This window comes from Gorilla gorilla, chromosome 5 (genome assembly GCF_029281585.2).
Source record: "Gorilla gorilla gorilla isolate KB3781 chromosome 5, NHGRI_mGorGor1-v2.1_pri, whole genome shotgun sequence".
Lineage (NCBI taxonomy): Eukaryota > Metazoa > Chordata > Mammalia > Primates > Hominidae > Gorilla > Gorilla gorilla.
This window is the reverse complement of record NC_073229.2, coordinates 52,836,964-52,858,887: the sequence shown is the minus strand read 5'-3', so window position 1 is coordinate 52,858,887 and position 21,924 is coordinate 52,836,964. Positions and strand designations below refer to the sequence as shown.

General features: G+C 52.3%; 1 protein-coding gene across 15 annotated transcripts in view; it reads right to left on the bottom strand.

Moving 5' to 3' along the window:
- Window positions 1-7,374: 7,374 nt before the first annotated feature.
- Window positions 7,375-21,924, bottom strand: part of ANKS1A (ankyrin repeat and sterile alpha motif domain containing 1A) — a 215,469-nt gene continuing 200,919 nt past the window's right edge. For 2 of the 15 annotated variants that reach the window (XM_055390220.2, XM_055390223.2), the window contains 12 exons: window positions 20,070-20,168; window positions 19,058-19,210; window positions 18,797-18,904; window positions 18,107-18,184; window positions 17,592-17,756; window positions 15,934-16,059; window positions 15,524-15,595; window positions 15,247-15,333; window positions 14,515-14,655; window positions 12,848-13,018; window positions 12,416-12,514; window positions 7,375-11,832 (listed from right to left, as the gene is read on the bottom strand). In XM_055390220.2, the coding sequence (XP_055246195.1) occupies window positions 11,713-11,832; window positions 12,416-12,514; window positions 12,848-13,018; window positions 14,515-14,655; window positions 15,247-15,333; window positions 15,524-15,595; window positions 15,934-16,059; window positions 17,592-17,756; window positions 18,107-18,184; window positions 18,797-18,904; window positions 19,058-19,210; window positions 20,070-20,168 (1,419 nt within the window). In that variant the 3' untranslated portion in view covers window positions 7,375-11,712. The remainder of the gene's footprint in view (window positions 11,833-12,415; window positions 12,515-12,847; window positions 13,019-14,514; window positions 14,656-15,246; window positions 15,334-15,523; window positions 15,596-15,933; window positions 16,060-17,591; window positions 17,757-18,106; window positions 18,185-18,796; window positions 18,905-19,057; window positions 19,211-20,069; window positions 20,169-21,924) is intronic. The other 13 variants (XM_031011972.3, XM_031011971.3, XM_031011969.3 and 10 more) reach the window with 11 other exon arrangements.

Sequence of the window (21,924 nt, the reverse complement as noted above, 5' to 3'; positions counted from 1 at the left end):
GGCTGAGGCAGGAGGATTGCTTGAGCCCAGGAGTTTGTGAACAGCCTGGCTACATAGTAAGATGCCACATTAAATAAAAAATAAAAATAAATACACTTTAAAAGATTTTAAATTACATGAAAAGTTCATGTATAAATGTTTTTCCTCTTTATATTTACATGATGTATTTATTTTTAAGTTTACCTAGATTACTTATGAAAACAGATATTAGACAAAGCTTGTCATCATTTCAAGTTATTTCTCTGTTAACCATTTTTATAGCCTCTGAATATCAAGTGTTCACCTAAGAAATTTAAATATATGGGTATTTTGTTGATAACACAGGAGATACAGCTGATTTTATGAAACCAACAATATTAGCCTTATTTACCAAAGGGTTACACAAAGATTATTCTGTTTTTAAGCTGAATTTATAGTTTAATATCTAAGAGACCAGCATGCAGCCAAAAATGCATACCGACTATTTTGAAGACATTTCTATTTTTATGTTACCAATAATTTAAAAACTAGCTTATTTATTAAAGATTTACTTCTAAAAGGCATTTGGGTTAATTACTATATATTTTCTATGAGTGCTCATTTATCTAAGCTAATCTAATAGAATTCCCTCAGGGATTCCTGGCTGATTATGTCAGATTTTACCATGTAGACACAACATATATAATACATGTACATATGCATAAATACACCAGATGCTTACACACGCACACAAATCTTATAGCTTTCATTTTAAAATTTTAGTCATGAGAGAGTAATACAAACTCACCAGTTTATAAAAGATGGTTGCATCCAACTTACGCTTCTGACAAAATGGGACCTGTTCACATGGCTAAATTTTGCTCCAATAACTAATCCAGTGAAAGCTGTGGAACAAAATTTTCGTAAACAGTTTAGCTTTTTAAAATCTCTTTCATCCTTTTCCTTTTTTCTGTTTCAAAGAGTCTGGGGGTAACTCTTCAATGTTTGCATTTTAACTAAGACCAACTGAATTGTATAAGAAAAACAGTCTCCAAGTGGCCTTGAATTAGTAGCAAATTTATCTTTTGTTTGCTGGTCTGGTTTGCTTGAATAATCAATGTGGATGGGCAAGCATTTTGGCTGTGTGTGTGTGTGTATGTGTTTTTTGTTTTTGTTTTTTTCTTTTTTGGCTTTTTCTGGCGCCTTGTGTCAGACTTAAGCAATTTTTATGCTGGACAGAGAAACCTTATATTATTACTCTGAGCTAATGATTTTCACCTGTTTGCTCTAGAAGCCCAACTTTTTTTTTTTTTTTGAGACGGAGTCTGGCTGTGTCACCCAGGCTGGAGTGCAGTGGCATGATCTCAGATCACTGTAATCTCTGCCTCCTGGGTTCAAGCGATTCTTCCGCCTCGGCCTCCCAAGTAGCTGGGATTACAGGCACCTGCCACCATGCCCAGTTAATTTCTGTATTTTTAGTAGAGATAGGGTTTCACCATGTTGGCCAGGTTGGTCTCAAACTCCAGACCTCAAGTGAGCTGTCTGCCTCGGCCTCCCAAAGTGCTGGGATTACAGGTGTGAGTCACCGAACCTGGCCCTGAGAACCTAACTTTTATAAGCATTTACCTAGTTTTTTTTCTTGTAGACTATTAATCCTTCAATTAACTGTTCTATCACCTTAAGTGGTTGTTAGACAAACCTAAATTTACATTTACAAAAGGTGTCTAGGTTGTTGGCTGCCATGAAGCTGTTGTAATTTGTAAAGCCATTAATTTGAAAGACCTTTAAGATCAAAAAAAAAAAAAAATTGGCTGGAATGCCATTAGGAGAGAGTGTTATCTCAACACCAGCAGAAAAGTTAGCAGATTCAAAGTAGAGATCTTAGAAGGATCCATATGTTAACATTGTAGTTGGAGGGTTTGTGTGTGTGTGTTTTTTTTTTCTTTTTTAGAGGGTTTGACTAATGACCATTGAGCTCTGAATTTTCCTTCACGTAATTTGCCCATCAGTTAAAAAATATGCATAAGAATGGGCCATATTATATAGCTGGCTGGAGCCTCAGAAAACCTGGCATGCCTTAGCGTTTGTGAATCCCATTCCATTTCTTATTAATCTCTCAAGAGCAAAGATAATCCTGTAAATCCACCAGAGAATGTCAGGAGTCTGGACTGGTATTTTAGATCATGGCAACTGCCCTCATGGCTTTTAATTAGTCATCCACTAGTGTCTGCCATTTGGAATGTTTATTTTTGCTCTTGGAGAATTTCCAGAAATCAGCAAAGGAAAAGGGCCAAATCATTTACAGACACGCATAACCAAACCAAAATGAGACCAAAATTAGTGTTCACAATACTTTTAACCCAGGTGTGCAGATTAAACACACTATTAAATTAGGCATGCAGGAAGAACCAAAAGTAAATTCTCCAGAAAAGACTTGCCTCACAGATAGGATATAAATTCTGTAGAAACCAGAGCACTCAAACCAGAAGGGCACTTGTCCTCATCCCGGAAAGAACTTTCCAGAAAGACAAAAAGTATTTTATCATCCCAGGAGGGATGTAATGTCCTTTATTAAAGGCAGACTTGTAACTGAAACAAATCCTCTATAAAGTGAAAAACAACTCACCAAAGGGAGGGAGTCTGAGAATCCTACAGGAGATTCACCTGGCTGTAAAAGGCAACTCATGAAGATGGAGAGCACAAAGGGCTCAGTCAGGATACACTCAGTTTCAGGGGCCTCTGATTCTTCTGAAGTGAGCCTGCCTCATCCCACTTCTGACAACATTTATGTCAACCTCAATAACAGACGGAGTGAGGCCCTCTAAAAGAAAATGATATTTATTTGGTAATAAGGTATTGCAATGGGAATACACGTGTGATAGTAAACCATGTGCATATTCAGGGACCTGAAGGAAGACAGAGGTTTTCAAAGGAAAAATGAGGATTACATAATTGTTTTGAGATAATTATCCTTGGCTACAAGGATCAATAACAACGGTGGTGCCAGTTTGGGGTTGGACAGTCAGTTGCTGAGCAGATGTCCTTGCAGAAGTATTTTTTTGGTATAAGGTTGTGATGGTCTTTGTGCTAGGTTCTAGTTTTCAAAAGGTTGTGGTCTTTTGTAATAATAGTTTTTGTTAACCAGGCATTTATGCATGAGAACTCTCTCTCCAGCTTTTTTTTTTTTTTAACACAAAAGTGACTTTTTTTTTGTTTTGTTTTTTTGTTGTTTCTCTTTCTCTCTTTCTTTCGTCTTTCCTTTTTCTTTTTTTTTTTTTTTTTTGTGACAGAGTCTCCCTCTGTTGCCCAGGCTGGAGTGCAGTGGCGCAATCTTGGCTCACTGCAACCTCCACCTCCTGGGTTCAAGCAATTATCCTGCCTCAGCCTCCTGAGTAGCTGGGATTATAGGCATGCACCGCCATGTCTGGCTCATTTTTTGGGGTTTTATCATGTTGGCCAGGCTGGTCTTGAACTCTTGGCCTCACGTGATCCACCTGTCTCAGCCTCCCAAAGTGCTGGGATTATAGGCATGAGTCACCATGCCCGGCCAGAAATGACTTTTAATTCTAACCACTTTCGCAGAGTTTATCTGGTTTGGGATTTGCTTGGCTTCTTGAATCTGAAGGCTTATGTTTGTTGCCAAATTTTGGAAGTTCTCAGGCATTATTTTTTTGAGTGCTTTTTTTTTTTTTTTTTTTTGAGATGGGGGTCTCACTCTGTTGCCCAGGCTGGAGTGCAGTGGTGTGATCACAGGTCACTGCAGCCTCGACCTCCTGGGCTCAAGCAATTCTGCCACCTCAGCCTCCAGAGTAGTTGGGACTACAGGCACACACCATCATGCCCAGCTAATTTTAAAGTTTTTCTGTAGACACAGGGTCCCACTATGTTGCCCAGGCTGGTCTTGAGCTCCTGGACTCAAGCAATTCTCCCACTTCAGCCTTCCAAAGAGTTAGGATTACAGACATGAGCCACAATACCCGGCCTCGAGGATTTTCTTAGCCTCTTTCTTTTTCCCTCTTCTTCGTTGACACAGTGTTAGATCTTTTGTTATGGTCACACAGCTCCCTGAGATGCTGTTCATTTTTTTCAATCTGTTTTCTCTCTGTTGTTCAGATTGGGTAATTTCTGTTGTTTTGTTTCCCAGTTTATGGTGCATTCTTTCCTTTCCCATCCACTCCACTCTTAAGCCCATCCACTGATTTTGGTTATTGTATTTTTTTAGTTCTAGAATTTCCAATAGGTTCTTTATATCTTTTATTTCTTTGCTCAGACTTTCGACTTTTTCATTTGCTACAAGTGTGTTTATAATTATTTGTTGAAACATTCTTATGGCTGCTTTAAAATATTGGTCAGATAATTCTAATATCTGTCCATCTTGGTGCTGATATCTTTTTTTTTTTTTCAAGACGAAGTCTCACTCTGTTGCCCAGGCTAGAGCGCAGTGACGCAATCTCGGCTCATTGCAACCTCTGCCTCCCCAGGCTCAAGCCATTCTCCTGCCTCAGGCTTCTGAGTGGTTGGGACTACAGGTGTGTGCCACCATGTCCGGCTAAGTGTTGATATCTATTGATTACTGCCTTTTAAATTCAGATTGAGAGTTTTCTGGATATTGGTATAAGTGATTTTCTATTGAAACTTGGACATTTCTGTTTCTCATTCTTATTTAAACCTTCTCTTTTAGCTGACTTTGACACCACTCTAGCAAGGGAAAAGGAAATAGCATACTACTGCCAGGTTGGGGGTCAAAGCCCAGCTTCCCCACCTGGCCTCCACTGACACCTGAGGTGGGAGGCTGCTTGTTACTGCTGGGGTGCCGTGGTACTCCCGGCTGCCCCTGTAGTTTCCACTGACTCCCAAGGCGGGAGCAGCATCACAATCACTGGGCGCTGGTGAGCGTTCTGCCTCTTCACCAGGCCCCCTCTGACAACATGCGTGAGGTTGTTGGGCACCTCATTATAGCTTTGTGAGGGCAGAGGTCTTGGCCTTTGCTGATCTGGGTGGGGCCTCATTTTTCCTGTGGTGCTTGGCTGGAGTAGAGCAGTTATTTATTGTCTAAATTTTCTGTCTTGCTAAGCTGCCCCTTTCCTGGTCCTCTGGCTGGAAAGAACAGGTTTTTGTCTGTGCCCACTGGTGTTTCCACTGGGGGTTTTAATTTCCACTGGGGGTTTTAATCGTACTTAGTGGGAAGAGCAGGGAAAAGAGCATCTACTGATCTTCCGAGACACAGGCGTTAGTTTACTTTTGATAGCTGTTGTCAAGGTGTCCTTGTTACATGTGGTCGCACGTTAGTTTTCCATTGTTTCTTTTTCTCAAGGGTGCATTTTGCTATGCAGAAATGTTTAGTTTTTATAGACTCAAATATATTAATCCTTTTTAAAAAATGGATTCAGGGTTTTATAACGTTTGGAAAGGCCTTTCTCAAACCACGCTTATTAAAAAAAAAACCTCCCATTTTCTTCTAGCTTTGAGTTTTGTTTTTTTTGTTTTTACATTTAAATATGTGAGCCATCTGGAATTTATTTTGGCATAAGTTGGAACAGGAATCCCCCTGCACTCCCTCCTCCTTGGCTGCCCAATTGTCCCAGCTCCATTTACTGAGTAATAAATATTTTATGGTGTTAGGAAAATTCTATTTGGTAAATAGTTGTTTATAATAGTGTTCCTAACAGCCGAATCCTGAAAAAAGCGGTCTCAAAGTCGTAGAGGCTGCACGGAGGAAGGGATGGTTCAGACTTTAGCTTTCCTTGTTGTTAGTTGATGACAGTGGGTGCAGTGTGAGCCCCAGGCTGACCTGCATGACACACTAGATGGCCTGTCCCTATTTATGGGACTTGGATACCCTCTGGGTTCAGGAAGTCAGGGGTGGCCATGGCTGACTAGAGGGTGTTTTGAGCTGCCTTGGAAAGTGCTCCAGCTTGAAAGTTCCTCCTCCTCCGTGGCCTGGTCATTGCTGAGGATTGATCTATCCCAATTTTCAATAGTAACAACCCAGCTGTCTAGGAGCCTGAGCATCTGTGAAGGGGAGGCTCATGAGGATGTGGAGGAGTATGACAGAAATGAGCCCCTGAAGGGGGAGAAAGGAATGAGTGGAAGAGGCCAGGGATTGTGCCTCACACAGAGGCAGAATGTGTAAGGTGGCCCCAGAAGGGATGATGATAGCAGCTATGTGTCCTGGTGCCCTGATGACACTAGTTATGACCTGACCTTTCTCTTCTGGCTGTGAGGTTTCTTCTGCTTAGGAAAGAGCGCCATAGCCAGGGAGCCAAGGGATGTGGGGATGAAGAACCCCTCTGGAATGTGAGGCCTCCCCCACTGGGCCTCAGTGGACTTTCCCAACTCAATGCAGTGTGGCCTACAAAGCCCTAGTTGGGAGTTACAACCTGGGATTTGGCTCTCTCTCTGCCATTCGCTGGCAGGCTGGCTAGGAGAGAATCATTTTCCAAGTCTGGACCTTGTTTTCTCTACCAATAAAAGAGGTTAAGTTTTAGACATAAACAACTATTGTTTATGTTCAATATGGGTACTGAACTAGATAAGTGAATTTTCTTTTTTAAGGCCCTTTTAAGAAACGGAAGAGTCCACGGAAACTCAGGAATAAAAGCGTTCAGTGCTAGGCAGCTGGGGTTGAAGCAGGCCTAGGAACAGGGGCTCTGGCAGCTGGAGCCACTGGACCAGATGGGGCTCAAGGTCCCTCCCGCTTTATGAATAGAGGCCCTGGGCCCTGCTTTATGAATAGAGGTGACAACACCTGTCAGGAAAGGAGTGGGGCTAATGAGATGGTTGCCTGGAAAGCTAGCAGAGCTGGAACACAGGTGCTCCATCAGTGAAGGGGCTGCTATGACCGCTTGCTTGTGCTTTCCCAAATTCTCCCCTTTAAATACAGCTCAGCACCCTGCCCCTTCCTCTCCCTGCCACCAGCCCTCTGGGAACACTTTGCCCTCTGCATCCCTACCACAGCACGGCTTCGGGCTGGTAGCTAGTTGTTTATGTCTAAAACTGAACCTCTGCAATCCAAGCAAGTTCCTGAAAGGAGAGCACTTTCTTTCACAGCTCTAGATCCCCCAGGCTGCCTGGGAGGCAGATGTTCGGTTCATGTCTGTGGGTGGACAAGCCCAGACCAAGAGGCAGAAGAGATGCCACTGCAGCAGTAACTAGAATGTGGCCCTGGCTTGGTGTTCACAGAACGATGTTCCTAAGGAGGGGAAGGTGAATCCTGGGGCCCTTGCACCTCACAACGCAGCTGTAACTGTTTGTTTGTTAGAGAGTGCGAGACAGAAAGCCAAACAGCCAAACTGTCGTCATCTCAGCCAAACGGTGTAGGATGCGAATCACTGATCCTGAGCCTGCGTCTCGCCTGTGCCCACGCCTCTACCAGAAAACAATCAAGACACTTTCCAATTCAAAGACTCAGAAGAATTAAGGCTGCGTTCATGTCGCTTCTCATTTATTAATTCAGTCTGTTCTAAGTTGTGTACAGTTATGAAAATAACAAAACCAAAGCTGGAAGCCCAGAAATATTTACACTCTCTTGGGTAGTGAGGTCAGTCTATGTTGTTGCACAGATTGGTTATGTTTGGTACCTCAAAATGTTTATAATTCAGACAAAATCAGACAGATTAACAATTTTATATACAGTAAAACAAAAGGGAAAGTCATTCAAGTATCAAAATACAGAGACAAAGATTAAATAACATTTTCATTACAGTTCAGTCCATTGCCACACCATGAGCAACAATACTTCTGAGCTGCTTTCTGCTGGCCTGGGCATCTCAAAGACAGACCCCATTCAGACTGGTTTTCTAATGTCTCTGACTGCAGCTCTGCCTGCTCCCTGCTCAAACCCAAGCATCTCGGGAACTCCCATTAGTGTCTGACGCTGGAGGGCCCAGGAGGGACGCAGAGAGCTGCACACGCAGAGCCTGTCGGGAAGGTCTTACGCGCTGAGCAGCTGGTGGGCAGGGGAGAAGAGGTGGACAAGAAGCCTGTGGCTGGGACAGGTACTGAGCCCATCTGAAGTCTCCCACCTGAATGGGCTCCTTCACAGTTCAGAAACGCAGCGACAGGGTCTGCCCCTGGTGTGACCTGCACTTGGAGAAGTGCAAAAGTAGGGGCCTTCCCACTTGAAGCCTGTCCTTAAAGTTACAATAACCTTTCTAGGAAAGGGAGACTACCTATCCCAGAGGAGAAGAAAAGAAACAAAGAAAGGCCCATTTTCCTTTCTTGAATATTCAGAAATAAACCAATCTCTAAACAGAACCCAGAGCTAGAGCAGACTAGCCAAGGCTTCCAATATGAAAATACCCTGAATAAATAAAGATGATATAGCAGCTTCAAGCAGAAGAAACACCTATGGATGATCTAAGCACAAAAGACAGCTTGAGGAGTGCATCTTAGTGTCTGCGGTTTCTTTCGGACCTACCGCCCCCCGACAGAGGCCCACTTGGATGTGGCCTGGCCCCTTAGGAGGAAGACGGGCACCAGAATGCGTGCAGTGGCAGCGCAGTCTACTCTTGATGCTTTAGCGTTCCTGGTCAACTCTTGGAAGAAAACCGGGGCCGAGAACTGTACAGCGGTAGCTCATGGGAATCCTCACAGGCCCTGAAAGGAGCAGGAAATGAAGTAAAACTGCAAGGTGTCGAGATCTTCGTTTAGTACCAAGAAGTGGAGAAGGGCCTGCCTCTACCGCAGAGAGAGCTGAGTCCCAGGCCCCAACCTGCTGGGTGCTTAGCAGATAGAAACCCACAAGGCCTGGCCTCTAGCCAGCCAGAGACACAGCCCCACTTCTGATTTCTGGCCAACCACATGGGTTAAGAATGTGCCTAACAGTACTCCCTGCACATACATACCAACAAAGAATTCAAATTCACAGCCTTTGCTGGGAAAGAGGAGTGTTGCTGAAGCCTGGATTATTCATCCTGGGACCTGAATGACCTATGCCAGGAAAGCTCGGAGCCTGCTAAAGTGCCCACAGGAGGAACTGGGCACACAGCTGAGCCAGCTTTGCCTCTCAAATGCACAGCAGTTTCCCCTGCACTTCTACTCTAGTCCAGAGGGAAGAATGCAACCCAAGTTACTTTTAAAAGCAAAGCGAGCAGCAGGAAAGCTTAAGAAGCAGAGGCGCACCCGGATGCCAGCCTGCCCCAAAGGCCACACGGGGGAGCATCGATGCACTGTCACCTTATTTAGCCTTTTCCACACTGGGGGCCAGGGATGGGCCCAGCAGCCGAGAGAGTAACCGTCAAACCGATAATTCAGAGAATCAAAATGAGCCCCAATCACACAGGCTGATTAGACAAATCACAAATTGGCAAGTAGCAACCTTAGCTGACCCTACTCCAAACATTAATGCCCCAAACAAAGCTGCTTTTCCTGTTCTCTGACACAACGCAGGCAGTACGGCGCCGGCCAGCCCAGGGCAGTGCTCCGATCACTGACAGGTAAGAGGCCAGGGAGAGGCCTGGTGCTCTAGTGCTGGCTAAGACTTCCCAGCACTAGAAACTGCACACTTATCTTCATTTGGCCACCGAACCTTCCCATCAGGAACCCCAGAAATGGTCCGGAAACCTTTGAGTTGCTCAGGTGCCTCTAAGGCTGTGTTCTTACGAGAAGCCTGTGTCCAGCCCCTGAAAGGAACAGGAAGTTGGGCAGTTCATAAAGAGCAGCAGCTGATATGGTTGGGTTTGAAGAGCAGACGCACTGTACTCAATTCTGCCTGAGCCTGCTCCGTTCCCCTCACCCACAGGCTACCGCCTTCTCTTCCGACCCACTGAGCTGCACCCAAGTTCCGTCCTGAGGACAGAGGCTATGCAGGCTGGCCTCTGAACCAACCTCAGCTCCCCTGTCCTCTGCCCCATGGCCATTTGTCTAAAGATTGGCAGTATGACCTAGAGGTTTGAGCCAAGTGTTAAAAGTTCATTTTATAAAAAGATTTTTTTTCTTTTAAAAACAATGTGTTCTGAACAAGTCACTTCTTGACCCTCTGGAATGCCAGTCCCATCTGCTAGCGGCCTGGAGTGCTTCTCCACAGCCAAGGCAGGGCTCGTTCTGCAGGACGTGGTGGTGGCAGGCCCAGGCCAAGTGGCCAAGAGGAGGTCCTGCAGGCGGAGGTGAGGCCTGGGTCTTCAAAGCTGCAGGTGAGGCGATGGCGGTGGTGGCAGTGGGAGCCTATGCCCCCACGTCTATGTTTCCGCAGCACAGTGTGGTTCCTCAGTGGCTCAGCTTGGCAGAAGCAAACAATGGGGGGAGGAAAGGGTTAACCAATGGGGCCTGCGGACGGTGGAGGAAATGGAAAGGAAACACAGAGCAGGACAGACGATCCCTCACAGCCTCCCCTGGGCACCCTCCATGCCTGCTTTGAGCACCCACAGCCCGCAGCCCCCACTGCCTCTGGCTCAGTGACTCTGCTCAGGAAGGCACAAGGATGGGTGGGTGCGCAGGACCCACCCAGTTTATCGACTTGGGTTTTGACTGCCCTGGCCGACTGGCTTTCCTAGTGGACTCTGCTATGTGTGCACGGCTGCCTATGGGCACCGCTTCCTTCCTGTCTCCTGCCATCCAAACTGATTTGCCCACACTGGAGAATGGGGTGTCTCTTCAAAGACTCAGCTCCACCATCCCAGCTGCTAAGCTGCTGCGATGGGACGGCCTCTCCTTTCGGAGGAGTCAGGAGGCTGAGGGAGGCGGTCAGGGGCGCGCTGGACGGCGCTGTCTATCTGTGATCCCCCACCGTGGAGAATGTCAGAAAGCTCCCAGAGGACAATGGAGGCCACTTGGTCCAGGTCCCTGTCCTCCAGCAGCTCTGTTCTGTGAGGGAAGAAGGTGCGCCGTGTGTGCAGGGCACAGGCCGCCTCCTCGTTGGTTCTACGGAAGGCCTTCCTCCTCAGTGAGCTAGAGACTCCAGAGCCAGGCCCAAGGCTGCCAGGCCTTGAGACTCCATGGCGAAGATAGAGGGGCTCTCCACACACGTGCCACCACCCTCCTTGGAGGGGAAGGCCCATCAGGACTGAGACACCTGCTGTGTGAGCCAGCCTGTGAGTGTTCAGATACCCAGAGCCCCAAGTGGGGCAGTCAGCACGGCCCCAAGGGCCTGGCGCATATCTTGGGCCCTCACAGAAAGCAGTCTGTCCCTGGTCCAGCCACATCACTGAGCTCAAGGTCTCACAAGGGCCTAGCCATGAGAGTGAGGCCAGCACCTCGGAGTAGCGGAGGACAGTGGGGTGGGGCTGCAGGCCGGCTGTGAGCAGAGTGCTGGGGACTCTGGCACTGGGTGGTCACAGTGGTTGGTTGGTTCAGGAGAGGTGAGAACAGTCAGCTAGCTCTTGGCAACGGTGCCCAGCTGTGGCTCAGTACAGCAGACAGGAGGAGGGAGCCACACAGAGCCCAGCCCAACCCTGGGGAGCTATCAGTGCCGTTGGGATCCTGCTGGAGACTGCCCTGCCCGTCGGGGTTCACAGTGCCTGCCCGTGGAGGCTTCCAGGGTGCAACAGAACCCCTGAGCCCTCTTGATGCCCACCTCAAAGGCAACTCACCCCCTCAAGCTGTCCTCAGCCCAAGGGGGAGAATTCACAGTGTTCGGTGGTGGTAGGTGCGAGAGCTGCAAGTGTACAGCGTCTACGCTGCCGCCCGCCCAAGAGGAGCAGGTCCCAGTGCAGGTGGGGCCTTGGCATCAGCAGCTGGAAGGAGAGAGTTGAGGACAGCAGAAAGATCGGATGGCAAAGGCACAGTGAGACTAGTGGAGACAGGGAGTGGGTTGTTTTAGAAGATAGTGGTCTCATACTTGGTGCTGAGGCTCCGCTTAGAGTCTGGTTTGGGGTCCACAACCCAGGAGACACTGGCATGGGATTGGGCATCTTGGTCCATATCAGGTGGTTCCAGCTGCCAAACAAGGAAGCAGTCAAGAGTCAGAGGGAGCTCTGTGCCACGGCTGGAGGCAGCAGGCCCCTCCCACCCCCAGGCCAGGCTGTGGCCCCTGTGCTGGGAGGGGCAGCCCTTATTCTCCTCGGCCAAAGAGCAGGCCCCTGGCGGCAGGCGGAGGAGGGACAGGCTCCTGGAGCATCTTGGGGAGGGCCACCTCCAGGCACAACTTCTCTCCGGGATTTCTTGGGATTGCTCAGTTAAAGGACCCCTGTCCTAGCCGGGCCTCCTGCTCTAAGCCCCAAACCCGCTCACACTGGGCAGGAAGGGGATATGGGGCTTGGAAACGTCAAGCCTTGGGTCTCTCTGGTAGGCCCAGAGAGCTCACCCCAAGGCAAGACCACAGCAGTCACCCCAGATCTCTGGAGAGAGGACACACAACAGAAAAACAGAGAGGGCTGAAGCACACACAGAACAGGCAGAGGGCATCTCAGGAAGAGGGGAAAGAATGTCACACAGGCAGAGGGAGAGGCCGCCAGAGGCTAAGAGCGCTCACGGTCACTTTGGGGAGACTGACACACAAGACAGCAGGAGGCGTAAAGACCTTGACTCCAGGACTAACAGACGGCAGCGGTAGGTAGGAAGGACGGTGGGTGGTGCAGGTGTGACAGTAACAACAGCGACTATCGGGGGGCAGCGGCACCTGGGGTGCAGAGCAAAGCAGACACAGACACAGGGATGGCGCAGTTACTGGGGGCTGCCTGCGGGCCGCTCTCTGCAGCCCCTTGACGGCCTTGCCCTTGGGGGAGCCCAGCGAGGGAGGGAAGCAGGAGCATGAGAGGCCCGCCCAGGCCAGAGGAGCTGCTGCCTTTCCAGGGGCGAGACCTGGCAGGGTTGGGGGACAATTAAGAGGGTCATTTCCCTGGAGGGCCAGCTTTCTGGAAGTGCCAGAAGACCCTCCTCGCGCTGGCCACCCTGAGCCCTTGAATCCCTGGGGCCAGGGAGAGGGGGATCTTGGCCAGTGGGGCCCACGTACTGTGGATTTCCTCACGCCGACCCGAGGCTTAGGCACCGGTTTGGAAGATTTTGTTTCAATCATCTCAGCTGCAGAGGCGCCCGTCGCCCTGGACTTCTGGGCCTGCAGGGCCAACTGATAGGCCACTTCGAAGGCCTGCCCCAGCGTCAGGATGATCTCGTAGGTCAGGTTCTGGGAGGAAGCAGATCACCACTTAAGCACCTGGTTCAGGAGCCGCTTCACACTGGATATGCCCTTCCTCGCAGGGACCATGTGTCCCCCTCTAAGTCTACCTGGGAGCGCTCCTACCTCCTTCCACTCTTCCCTCCTTTCCCTTCTTTACTCTTCCTAGGTCTCTGTTGTTCTTCCCGCTCTACACGGGATGTGGCCGGGAGCTGGGCTGTGGGGAGGGCAGGTGCACACTGCTGCAAGCCCACGGCAGGTCTTTTCCAAGGCAGGGTGCCGTGCCTACGGCAGTACTTGGGTATTTCTTACCATTTAATGTAAGTGGTGCTAGTGCTTTTATTTTTAATGTGTCACCGACAAAGTCTGCCCCTAACTCCATTTCCCCATAAACCCTGTGGTTTTCCTTGTGTGATTTTACACAGCACAGTGATTGTTAGGAGCGTATATGTGGCGTTACAGCAGAACTGAGTGTATGTGGGAAAAGTCAGCAACAGGTAAATGCCACTGACTGTGCTGTGTGGACCACCTCATCCATCTCACAGTGGCCCCTGAGGTGGGCCACATTATATCCCCTCCAGACAGATGAGGAAGCAGGCAGATGTGATGTTTCCAAGCTCACACAGCCAGCAAGCAGCAAAGCCCGGTTCCTCCTAACCTTCACTGGCCCAGAGCAAACAGAGGACTGGGGTGGATGAGGTCCCAGGAGTGTGGGGATGCCCAGAGCCACCTGTATTCTGGGAGCCACAGAAATTCTGGAAGCAGCTGCTATCCCTGAGGGTGGCAGAGACCTGGACCCCTCTGACTTCCTCCCGGGGTGAGGAAGCAGCCTGGGGCCACTCTCATGCTTTGTTGCAGGTTAGAGGGAACCCCCGCCTGTGGACTGTCATTTCTGGTCTGCTCCCTGTGGGCAGCTGTGTGAGAATGAACTCTCCTTGGCCCAGTGGCATTCAGAGCCGAGCCTCAGAAGGAATTTGAGGGAAGAAAATCTGCCAAAGAGGGCACCGCTGCCCCTAAGAGGGAAGTAGAGGGCATTTCTGGGAGGCGGCCCAGCCAGAGGTTGGAGACCTAGGGCAGGGAGCCGGGGGAAACAAAGGCCTTGCCTGACCTAAGAAAACACTCGCCAAAAAGCTGGAAAGTCAGGGGCAGTGGCTCACGCCTATTATCCAGTTACGTGGGAGGCTGAGGTGGGTAACTTGCCTGAACCCAGGAGTGCAAGGCAAGCCTGGGCAACATAGTGAGACTCCATCTCTTAAAAAAAAAAAAAAAAAGCTGGAACCTCCTGTCCCTAGTGCCCTGGGCCAGTCCCTGTTCCCTCTGCGCGTCAGTCTCATCACTGTGAAAGGGGACCGGCCTGAGTGCTGCTGGGCTCCATTCATGAACCAAACATTTGCCAGGCACTGGCCAGGGGCCAGGACAGCGCCGCATCTGTGCCCTGCAATGGGGCTGGACGCCTCAGGGCTGCAACCCAAGCCTGCCCCGCCCGGCCCCAGGACCCCACCCACCACATCCACGGTGCTGAACACATGGCAATAGTGGTGGCTGGTCTGCAGGTCCTTGGTGATGTAGGCAAAGGTACAGAGGTCCTCCGGGTCCTGGGCCGCACAGGAAATGTTCCGGATCTCGTGCTCTGCAATGACGTTCTGCTGGGGAAAGCCATGTTCTGGAATTCTCAGGCTCAGGCATGCCTCTGGCACCCCCCGCCCCAGCCTGTTACCATTGTCACTGTTCTCTGTCCTAGCCTAGAGCATCAAGCAAACCCCCCTTCATCTTCTCATTTTGTTTATTGGTGGGGGTGGGGGTCCCCGATTTTGTTTTGGGGTCTCCACCCCTTACCACAACAACTAAGGCAGTAAAATGTTCACACCCAACCACAAGCTCTCCCCGGCCTCTCCCACCTTCCAGGGTGGGGGCAAAGTGGGAAGGGTGTCAGGAAGGTGGGATCCCACACGGTGGCACACAGAGAAAGTCCTTTGCTTACGGAGGGAATCACACCTGTGAGCAGGTGTGTGGCCAGCAGAGCCCAGGTGGCGAGGCTAACAGCAGTGATCACTAGGGCGGGGACGGGGCTGACAGCAGGCACCCAGGCCAGCAGATGAGAGACACGCCTCTTAGCGAAGTGGGAAGTAATAAGAGGACTGGGGACCCTCTAGGGAGATAAGGGATGAGAGAGAGCCCTGTGGGTCTGACGGGGATGTGGGTCCCACTCCCACCAAGAGTCCCTGTAAGCAGCACACCTTGTTGGAGGCATCGATGAACTTGACACCTTTGTATGTGATGGACAGGATGATGGTGGGGATCTTCTTCATGTGCTCCGTAGATTTCTACAGGAAACAAGGGGTGGCCCTGTCAGTGCCCCTTCTCAGGGCTAAGCCTCCTGGGCTTCCACAGGTCCCAGCTTCCCTCCCATCCTTACATAGTGCAGCAGGGCCCAGGCAACTGCAGCTACTGCCCCCATTGCTGCCTTCTGCTGGCCAGTCCCACAGCGCCCTCCAGCCCGCACAGGCACCCTACCCGCATCTTGGCACAGGCGTCTTGCGTGGATTCTGTCCCTCGCAGATCTTTGATCAGCATGGAGCCCAGATACTGTGGGGGCGAGCAGTGGCCAGGCTTAGGAAATCCTGCATTTCCATGCAGGGGTGACCCAACCAATTTGGGACTGTCCCACAATCAAGTAGTTACCCCTCTCAATAACAACATCCCCTCTCCTGCCCCAGCTGGAGAGACCCTCCATTCAACTCCCTAGCTAAAGGATCCAGAGGCCTCCACCCCTTCGCCTTAGCTGTCAAGAGTGGCTGAGAGTGGAGAACAGCTCAAAAGCCCTGGGCCTGGCTTTGTGGAGTCCCTGCTGGGACTTGGCCGCAGGTGCCTGGCCGCGCAGGAGCAGGGAGGCCGGCCCTGCTGGGAGGGTGGGAGCAACTCACATTGGCTTCATAACCACAGGACTCGAAGATGAGTTTCTCTGGCTGGTGTTGCCAACTCTGCACTGGGGCGTAGGGGGCTGCCAGGCTCGGGGGCCGCAGGGTCAGCTTGGCCTCGCGGTGCTCCTCCTGCGAAACACACGCAATTGGACACCTGCTCCTTGCTCCAGAGGAGCACACGGGCTTGCTGCCTGGCTCCAGCACACCCAAGGGTGAAGATGCCAGTGACCTTAGCAAGTTCAAGGGTGAAGTGGAGATGGCAGGGGGCAGACCAGCAATTCAAACATACTGCGGGAGAGGGGAGGTGCTAGCCACAGCAGAGGCACAGCAGGGACCCAAACCGCCTGAGAGCAGGGCCTGGGAAGGACAGTCTCTGTGGTGTCCGAGATGAGTCTCAAAGGAGATGGGAAATGACCAGAGAGGAGATGGCAGAGTCTGTGTGGGGGGCACAGGCTGCCAGGCTGTTCTGCACAAAGACCAAAGGAGAGAACAGCGGCCACGAGACCCTGGGACGCCTTGGGACCCAGCCCAGGGCCTGGGAGGGATCTTCACAGCGGGGAAGCCAGTGAAGCACCCGCCCGTGCCTAGGAATGCATTTCAAATGGATCCTTCTGGCAGCAGCTAGGGGGTGGGGGAGGCCACTGCGGTCCAGGTGAGAGATCATGGGTCCCTGCCCAGGGCACTGGTGGAAGGAATGCAGAGGAAGGAAAAGATTCAGGAAACACGGAGGCCCTCCCTTCCCAGCAGTGCGCAGAGCCTCTCAACAGCAACCGGAATTGCTGGACAATGTGTTTAAAAATCCTTTAAAACTCATGGCTGTGCTTGCAGAAAGGGAAAGGAAGTCCCCAGAGCCAGAAGTGAGAAGTGAGAGTCAGAGAAACAAGCAGGGGTGAAGCTGAAGTTCACCCGGAGGGGCCTGAGGGACACCTGCCAATCCTGTGTCTGACAGGCCAAGAAGAGGACAAAGGACAAAGCCAAGGTCCGTACAAGGACGGAGGCAGGACAGGCAGGTCCTGAGTAAATCCAGGACCCCTGGAAATGATGCCCTGAGAGGGTGAGCCAGGAGTGTGAGATGGGCCCACCTCCGCCAGGGCTGGAGCGGGCACCGGGAGCGGAGGAGGCGTCTCCAGCGGTGCCCCCCACGGGGCTGCAGGCAGAGAACAGGAAGAACAGAGTCTGGTCTGGCTGTGGTTTTGCTGAGCAGGAGGAAGAGAATGCTGCCGAGGTGAAGCTGCAGGGAAAGCAGTTCTGGGGAACAACGTGGGTAAGCAGAGAAGGAAGGGGCCAAGAAGGAGCTCAGAGGCCAGGAGAGCACAGAGGGCTCTGGGGCCAGCAGAGGAGGCAGCACAGGACGCAAGAGGCCACAGAGAGAGCGCGGAGAGGGGATCTGAACCCCTGAGGGAGGGAAGTACAGGACACAGGAGTGGCCCCAGCAGCCGACAGCTGAAGTGAGTTGTGCGGCCTGAGCTCGGCACCATGGGTGCTGGGTGGGCCTTACGCAAGGCGGCTGGGTGTGGGCGAGCAGAGCAGGCTGGTGCCTCCTGACTCTGGTGCCAGCCCAACTGTGCTCAGGTATGGGGCAGCAGGTGGTTCTGGGAGGCCCTGTCCCACCCAGAGGAATGAGGTAGAGCCTGGCTGCAGCTCCACTCCCCCTGCCCCACCTGGATCCTGAAGCGCTCCGCTCGGGAGGGTGCCGCGGAGTCATGGAGACTGTCATGGCGCCTCCTGCCTGTGTCCCCTGGAGGCAGCAGCAGATCTGCCGACCGCCCAGTGCAGGAATCATTCTGACTCAGCGGGGATGACGTCTGGGAGAGCAAATCTTGGCACTGTGGAAGGAGAAATCCAGGTGGAACTTGCAACCCTCGGCCCAGTGCCCGACTACAGGTATCAGCCAGCCCCGCTGGTTAGGACGGCACAGGCAGCGGCACCGGGAGAAGCAGCAGGGAGCGAAGGGGCCAATACCACAGGGGTGTCAGACAGGTGGCACCACGCAGCCACCGTCCACTAGTGCCCCCCGAGAGGGCGGGGAAGCCACTTTTGCATTTATAAAAGATTAAATCTTCTGTCCTGATCCATTGCAGGCCTCTGCACATGACCAAACAAAGCACCCCCTTGAGAAAAAATGGAGCCCTGTCAGTCAGGGCCCTAAAGCCACTGTCCCCGACAGAATACAAACCCGGCTTCTCAGTGTGTATATCTGAATGTCAGTTGTGTGTTTGGTTCCCAGAGCAAGGCTGGGCCTCCACTTTCTCATCTGTAAAAGGAGGATGAACAGGACCCACTTCACGAAGCTGCTGAGGGTTCAATGGGGTGAGACCTGCGGGGCAGGCCCAGTGCACCCGAGGGCTCGGGGAGCGGCTGCTCTAGTTACTGCCATCCCTGCATGTTCTGGCCTGGGGCTGGGGGAGAGCTCTTCCTCAGCTGCAGGCTCTGAGTCTAACCCGTTTCTGTAGTCAGGAATTACCGGCAGGAGCAACAGATCATGGGTGAGGTTTTTAAAATGCAAGCTGTCTTAGCCACCCCAGCCTGGGAATTCGAACTCAGATTTGGGGGGTGCCCAGGAGGCTGTGAGTCCTGGCCTTTTGGATTTGTCTCAGGTGTTACCTGACTCGGCCCCTCCCTGTCCCCAGGCACGGCCTGGTGTTTTCCTACTATCCCCCAAGTTTTATGTGTTTGATCGGCCATCCCCAAGTAGAAACAGGTGGCGGGGAACTTCTCTAAACCTCCTCTCCTGTGCTCCTCTCTTCTTGTTGGAGCTGCTTTCTCCTACACTACAGTGGTCTCTGAAGAATCCTAAAGAATTCTATGTAATTCCTGCAAATACAGGGAACAAACATACATTCCTTTCTGTCCCTCCCCGACTCACCCTCAGCTGGGAGAATCTGGGGGGCTTCTGGGGCGGCTCCTCGTACGGCCTGTCTGCGAGGGAGGCGATGATGCGCTTGCGATGGCCGAGCAGCTGGACCTTCAGGACCTGGGTGATGAGGAGCAGGGAGGTGACAGGTCAGGTGGCCAACTCACTCACAGTCCGCTCCAGCCCCCAGCACTCTTCCGCTGGGCCAGGCTGCCCCTAAGGGAAGCTCAGACTTCTGGAGAGTCCAGGCCGGGCCACGCAGGGGCTACTCACATTGACGAGCTCTAGCTCCCAGAGGTTCTTCACGGTGTCAATGGAGCTGTAGCCACTTGACAGGAAGGAATGGACGTAGTCCTGCAGCCCCAGGGAGTCCAGCCAGGAGGGCACGCTAGGGGGGCTGTTCCCGTCATAACCCAGAGCCTTCACCTACAGGGCAAGGAGGGAGGTGAAACTGACATCTCAGCACTCACAGGAGAGGGACCCGAGGACCATGGACCCAGCCAGCTCACACAGACTGTGGTCAGGGGGCCCTCTGTGTTTGGGGTCCTCAGCACCTTCGAGCCCCTCACTTCGCACAGCCTTTCCTATCACTTGCTGGTCTCGGCTTCCCCATGGGGAAGGCAGGAGCCGCTGGAGCACCGACAGGGCTGGAAGACGGCCCTAGCAGACAAGCCTAGGTAGGGAGGGGGGTTCTGCAGAATGCCTCCGCCCTGAGCTCCGCTGAGGTCACGGGCCTGGAGGGACAAGAGAATAGTGTGTGCCCTCAGAGCAGGCGCTTCCCAAGCTCTGGACAGGTAGAAGGGACGGGGCCACTGGAATCAGCACAAGTGCAGGGGAGAGGCTCAGGCCCACCAGCTCCTGGCTCCCCAGGGAAGACGGTACTTCCCTCAAGCCCACTTGGGGAGGGGCCCGGTGCCAGGGCTCAGTGCAGGCTGGCCTGGGCTCCAGTGAGCCAGAGAGACCATGAAGGGGGCTCTGGGTGAAAGGCCAAGCCAGCGGGTACCAGGCTCCTGGGCCAGGCATACCCCCAGAACCTCCTCATGACCCCAGAGGAGCCTGCTCCCCGCCCTAGGGCTCTGCTGACTCTCCAAGGGCCTTAGGGCATAGTGAGGAAGCAAACAGGGCTGTGTGCGGCCCTTCCGGAGCTCCTAGGGTGAGGGGTAGAGGTCCCGCTATGATGTGCGTGTGCTGGAGCCCTGCTCCTCCCCTGTTCTTGGTGCAGGTGGTGCTAGGGAGGTGGCCCTGGCTCCGCACGGGCTGAGGCTACAGGGCCGGTGATGGTCACCTTGGGTAGGGAGCGTGCCGCCTGGAGCAGCTTCCGCCGGTGCTGTGGGTCACTGATGCCGATGTCCCGCAGGTCCTGCTCTTCCATCACATTAGACCCCTGAGAGCAGAAAGGTGGATGTCAGGGCCCCTCCTGGATGGACGGCTGGTGGCCCTGAGGGGGTCAGGTGGGCCTTTCAGGGCCCTGCACCAAATTCTCCTTCACTGCAGGCACCAAGAGGGCATGGGGACAAGTCTGCCCAGACTGCCCACGTCCATCCGGGCGGCTCCCAGGGGAGCTGGGCAGAGCTGGGGCTGCAGAATATGCACAGGGTGCTGAGACCGGCCAGGGCACACAAGGGTGGGGGTACCGCCTGCCCAGGCCCAGCCACAAGCCCCGGCCCCCTGAGTGTGTGTGCATTTTTCTGGGGAGCAGGTTCCATGCATCCAAGATAAGGAACTAGTGGACTCATCCTAAGGTTCCTCTTAGACAGGATTTTATAATTCTAAGGTTGTAACAACCACCTCAGGCAGGTGGCTGGTGACAGAGTTGGGTACCCGAGGACCCAGCCTCACCCCAAGGAGAGAAGCCTCCAAGGGGGAGACTGTCAGAAAAGGGCGTCCTTGTCCCAGGGAGAAGGGTGGGTCAGAGCTGAGCCCAGTCCGTGCTGTTTTCTGAGACCTCCACTGGCCTCAACGGAGCAGCTGAGGGTGGAGAGGCACACGGAGTGCCCACCTGCAGCGCTGAGCACGATGCAAGGATGTGGGGATGGAGGCTGGTGCTCCTGCTCCTTTCTTACTACATGACAGGGCCGAGAGCTTTCACCTGGCACATCCCACTTCATGCTCACAACCTGCATGTTAGGGTCTCTGTTAATCCCATTAATCTAACAGATGAGGAAACTGAGGCACACAGAGGCCAGAAATTTCTTGACATCACACATCTAGTGGTGGAGCTAAGAGGGGACCCTGGGCAGCCTGACTCTCTCCTTCACGCTCCTGGCCCCTGCGAGGACGTCTCTAATTACAGTAGTCACAAGATAGTGTGAGCAGATTTAATTTTAAAATACACAGTGTGGCCTATGATGCAAAATTCACAGGTCCTGCCCATCCCTCAGCCATGGAGGCCCTCGCAGTTGCAGCTGCTGCCACTTCCTGGACGTCCCCAGAGCCCAGCTGGGCACAGACAGGCCTGTGCCTGCACACTGCATTTTCACACAAATGCCATTCTCGCACACGCTCGGTGCCTTGTTCTTATCACGGAATATACACAGGAGATTGTTCCGCAGCAGTGCATGTGGGCCCACCTCCTTTGGACAAGCTGCAGCATCATCTAGGTTAGGAATATGCTATAATTTATTCAGCCAGTTCCCTGTTGAAGGACATTTGCTTCAACTTCAGCTATTGCACACAGTGCTGCATGAACACCCTCCCCGTGAGTGTCGTGTCTAGCCCTGTTATGAGGAAGGGCTTCTGCTTACTTGAAGGGTGCGTGCCTTAACGCTGACAGCTCTTTCTGCTCTTCTTAGTGGCGCCAGTGCTAGATCCCCCACACCATCAGCAACACAGTAGGGAAGAGTCTCCCTGCAGTTTCAATTTGCACATTTCTTATCGGAGTAGGATCATCTCATCCAGAGGTGAGGATGAGCATCTTTCCACGTTTTATCTATCTAGCATTTCCAAAGCACTCCCTCCCTACTCCATGCTGGACCTGCCCAAGCCATTTAGAAATAGGAACTATTGTGGCCAGGTGCAGTGGCTCACCCCTGTAATCCCAGCACTTTGGGAGACTGAGGCAGGCGGATCATGAGGTCAGGAGTTCCAGACCAGCCTGGCCAACATGGTGAAACCCCGTCTCTACTAAAAGTACAAAAATT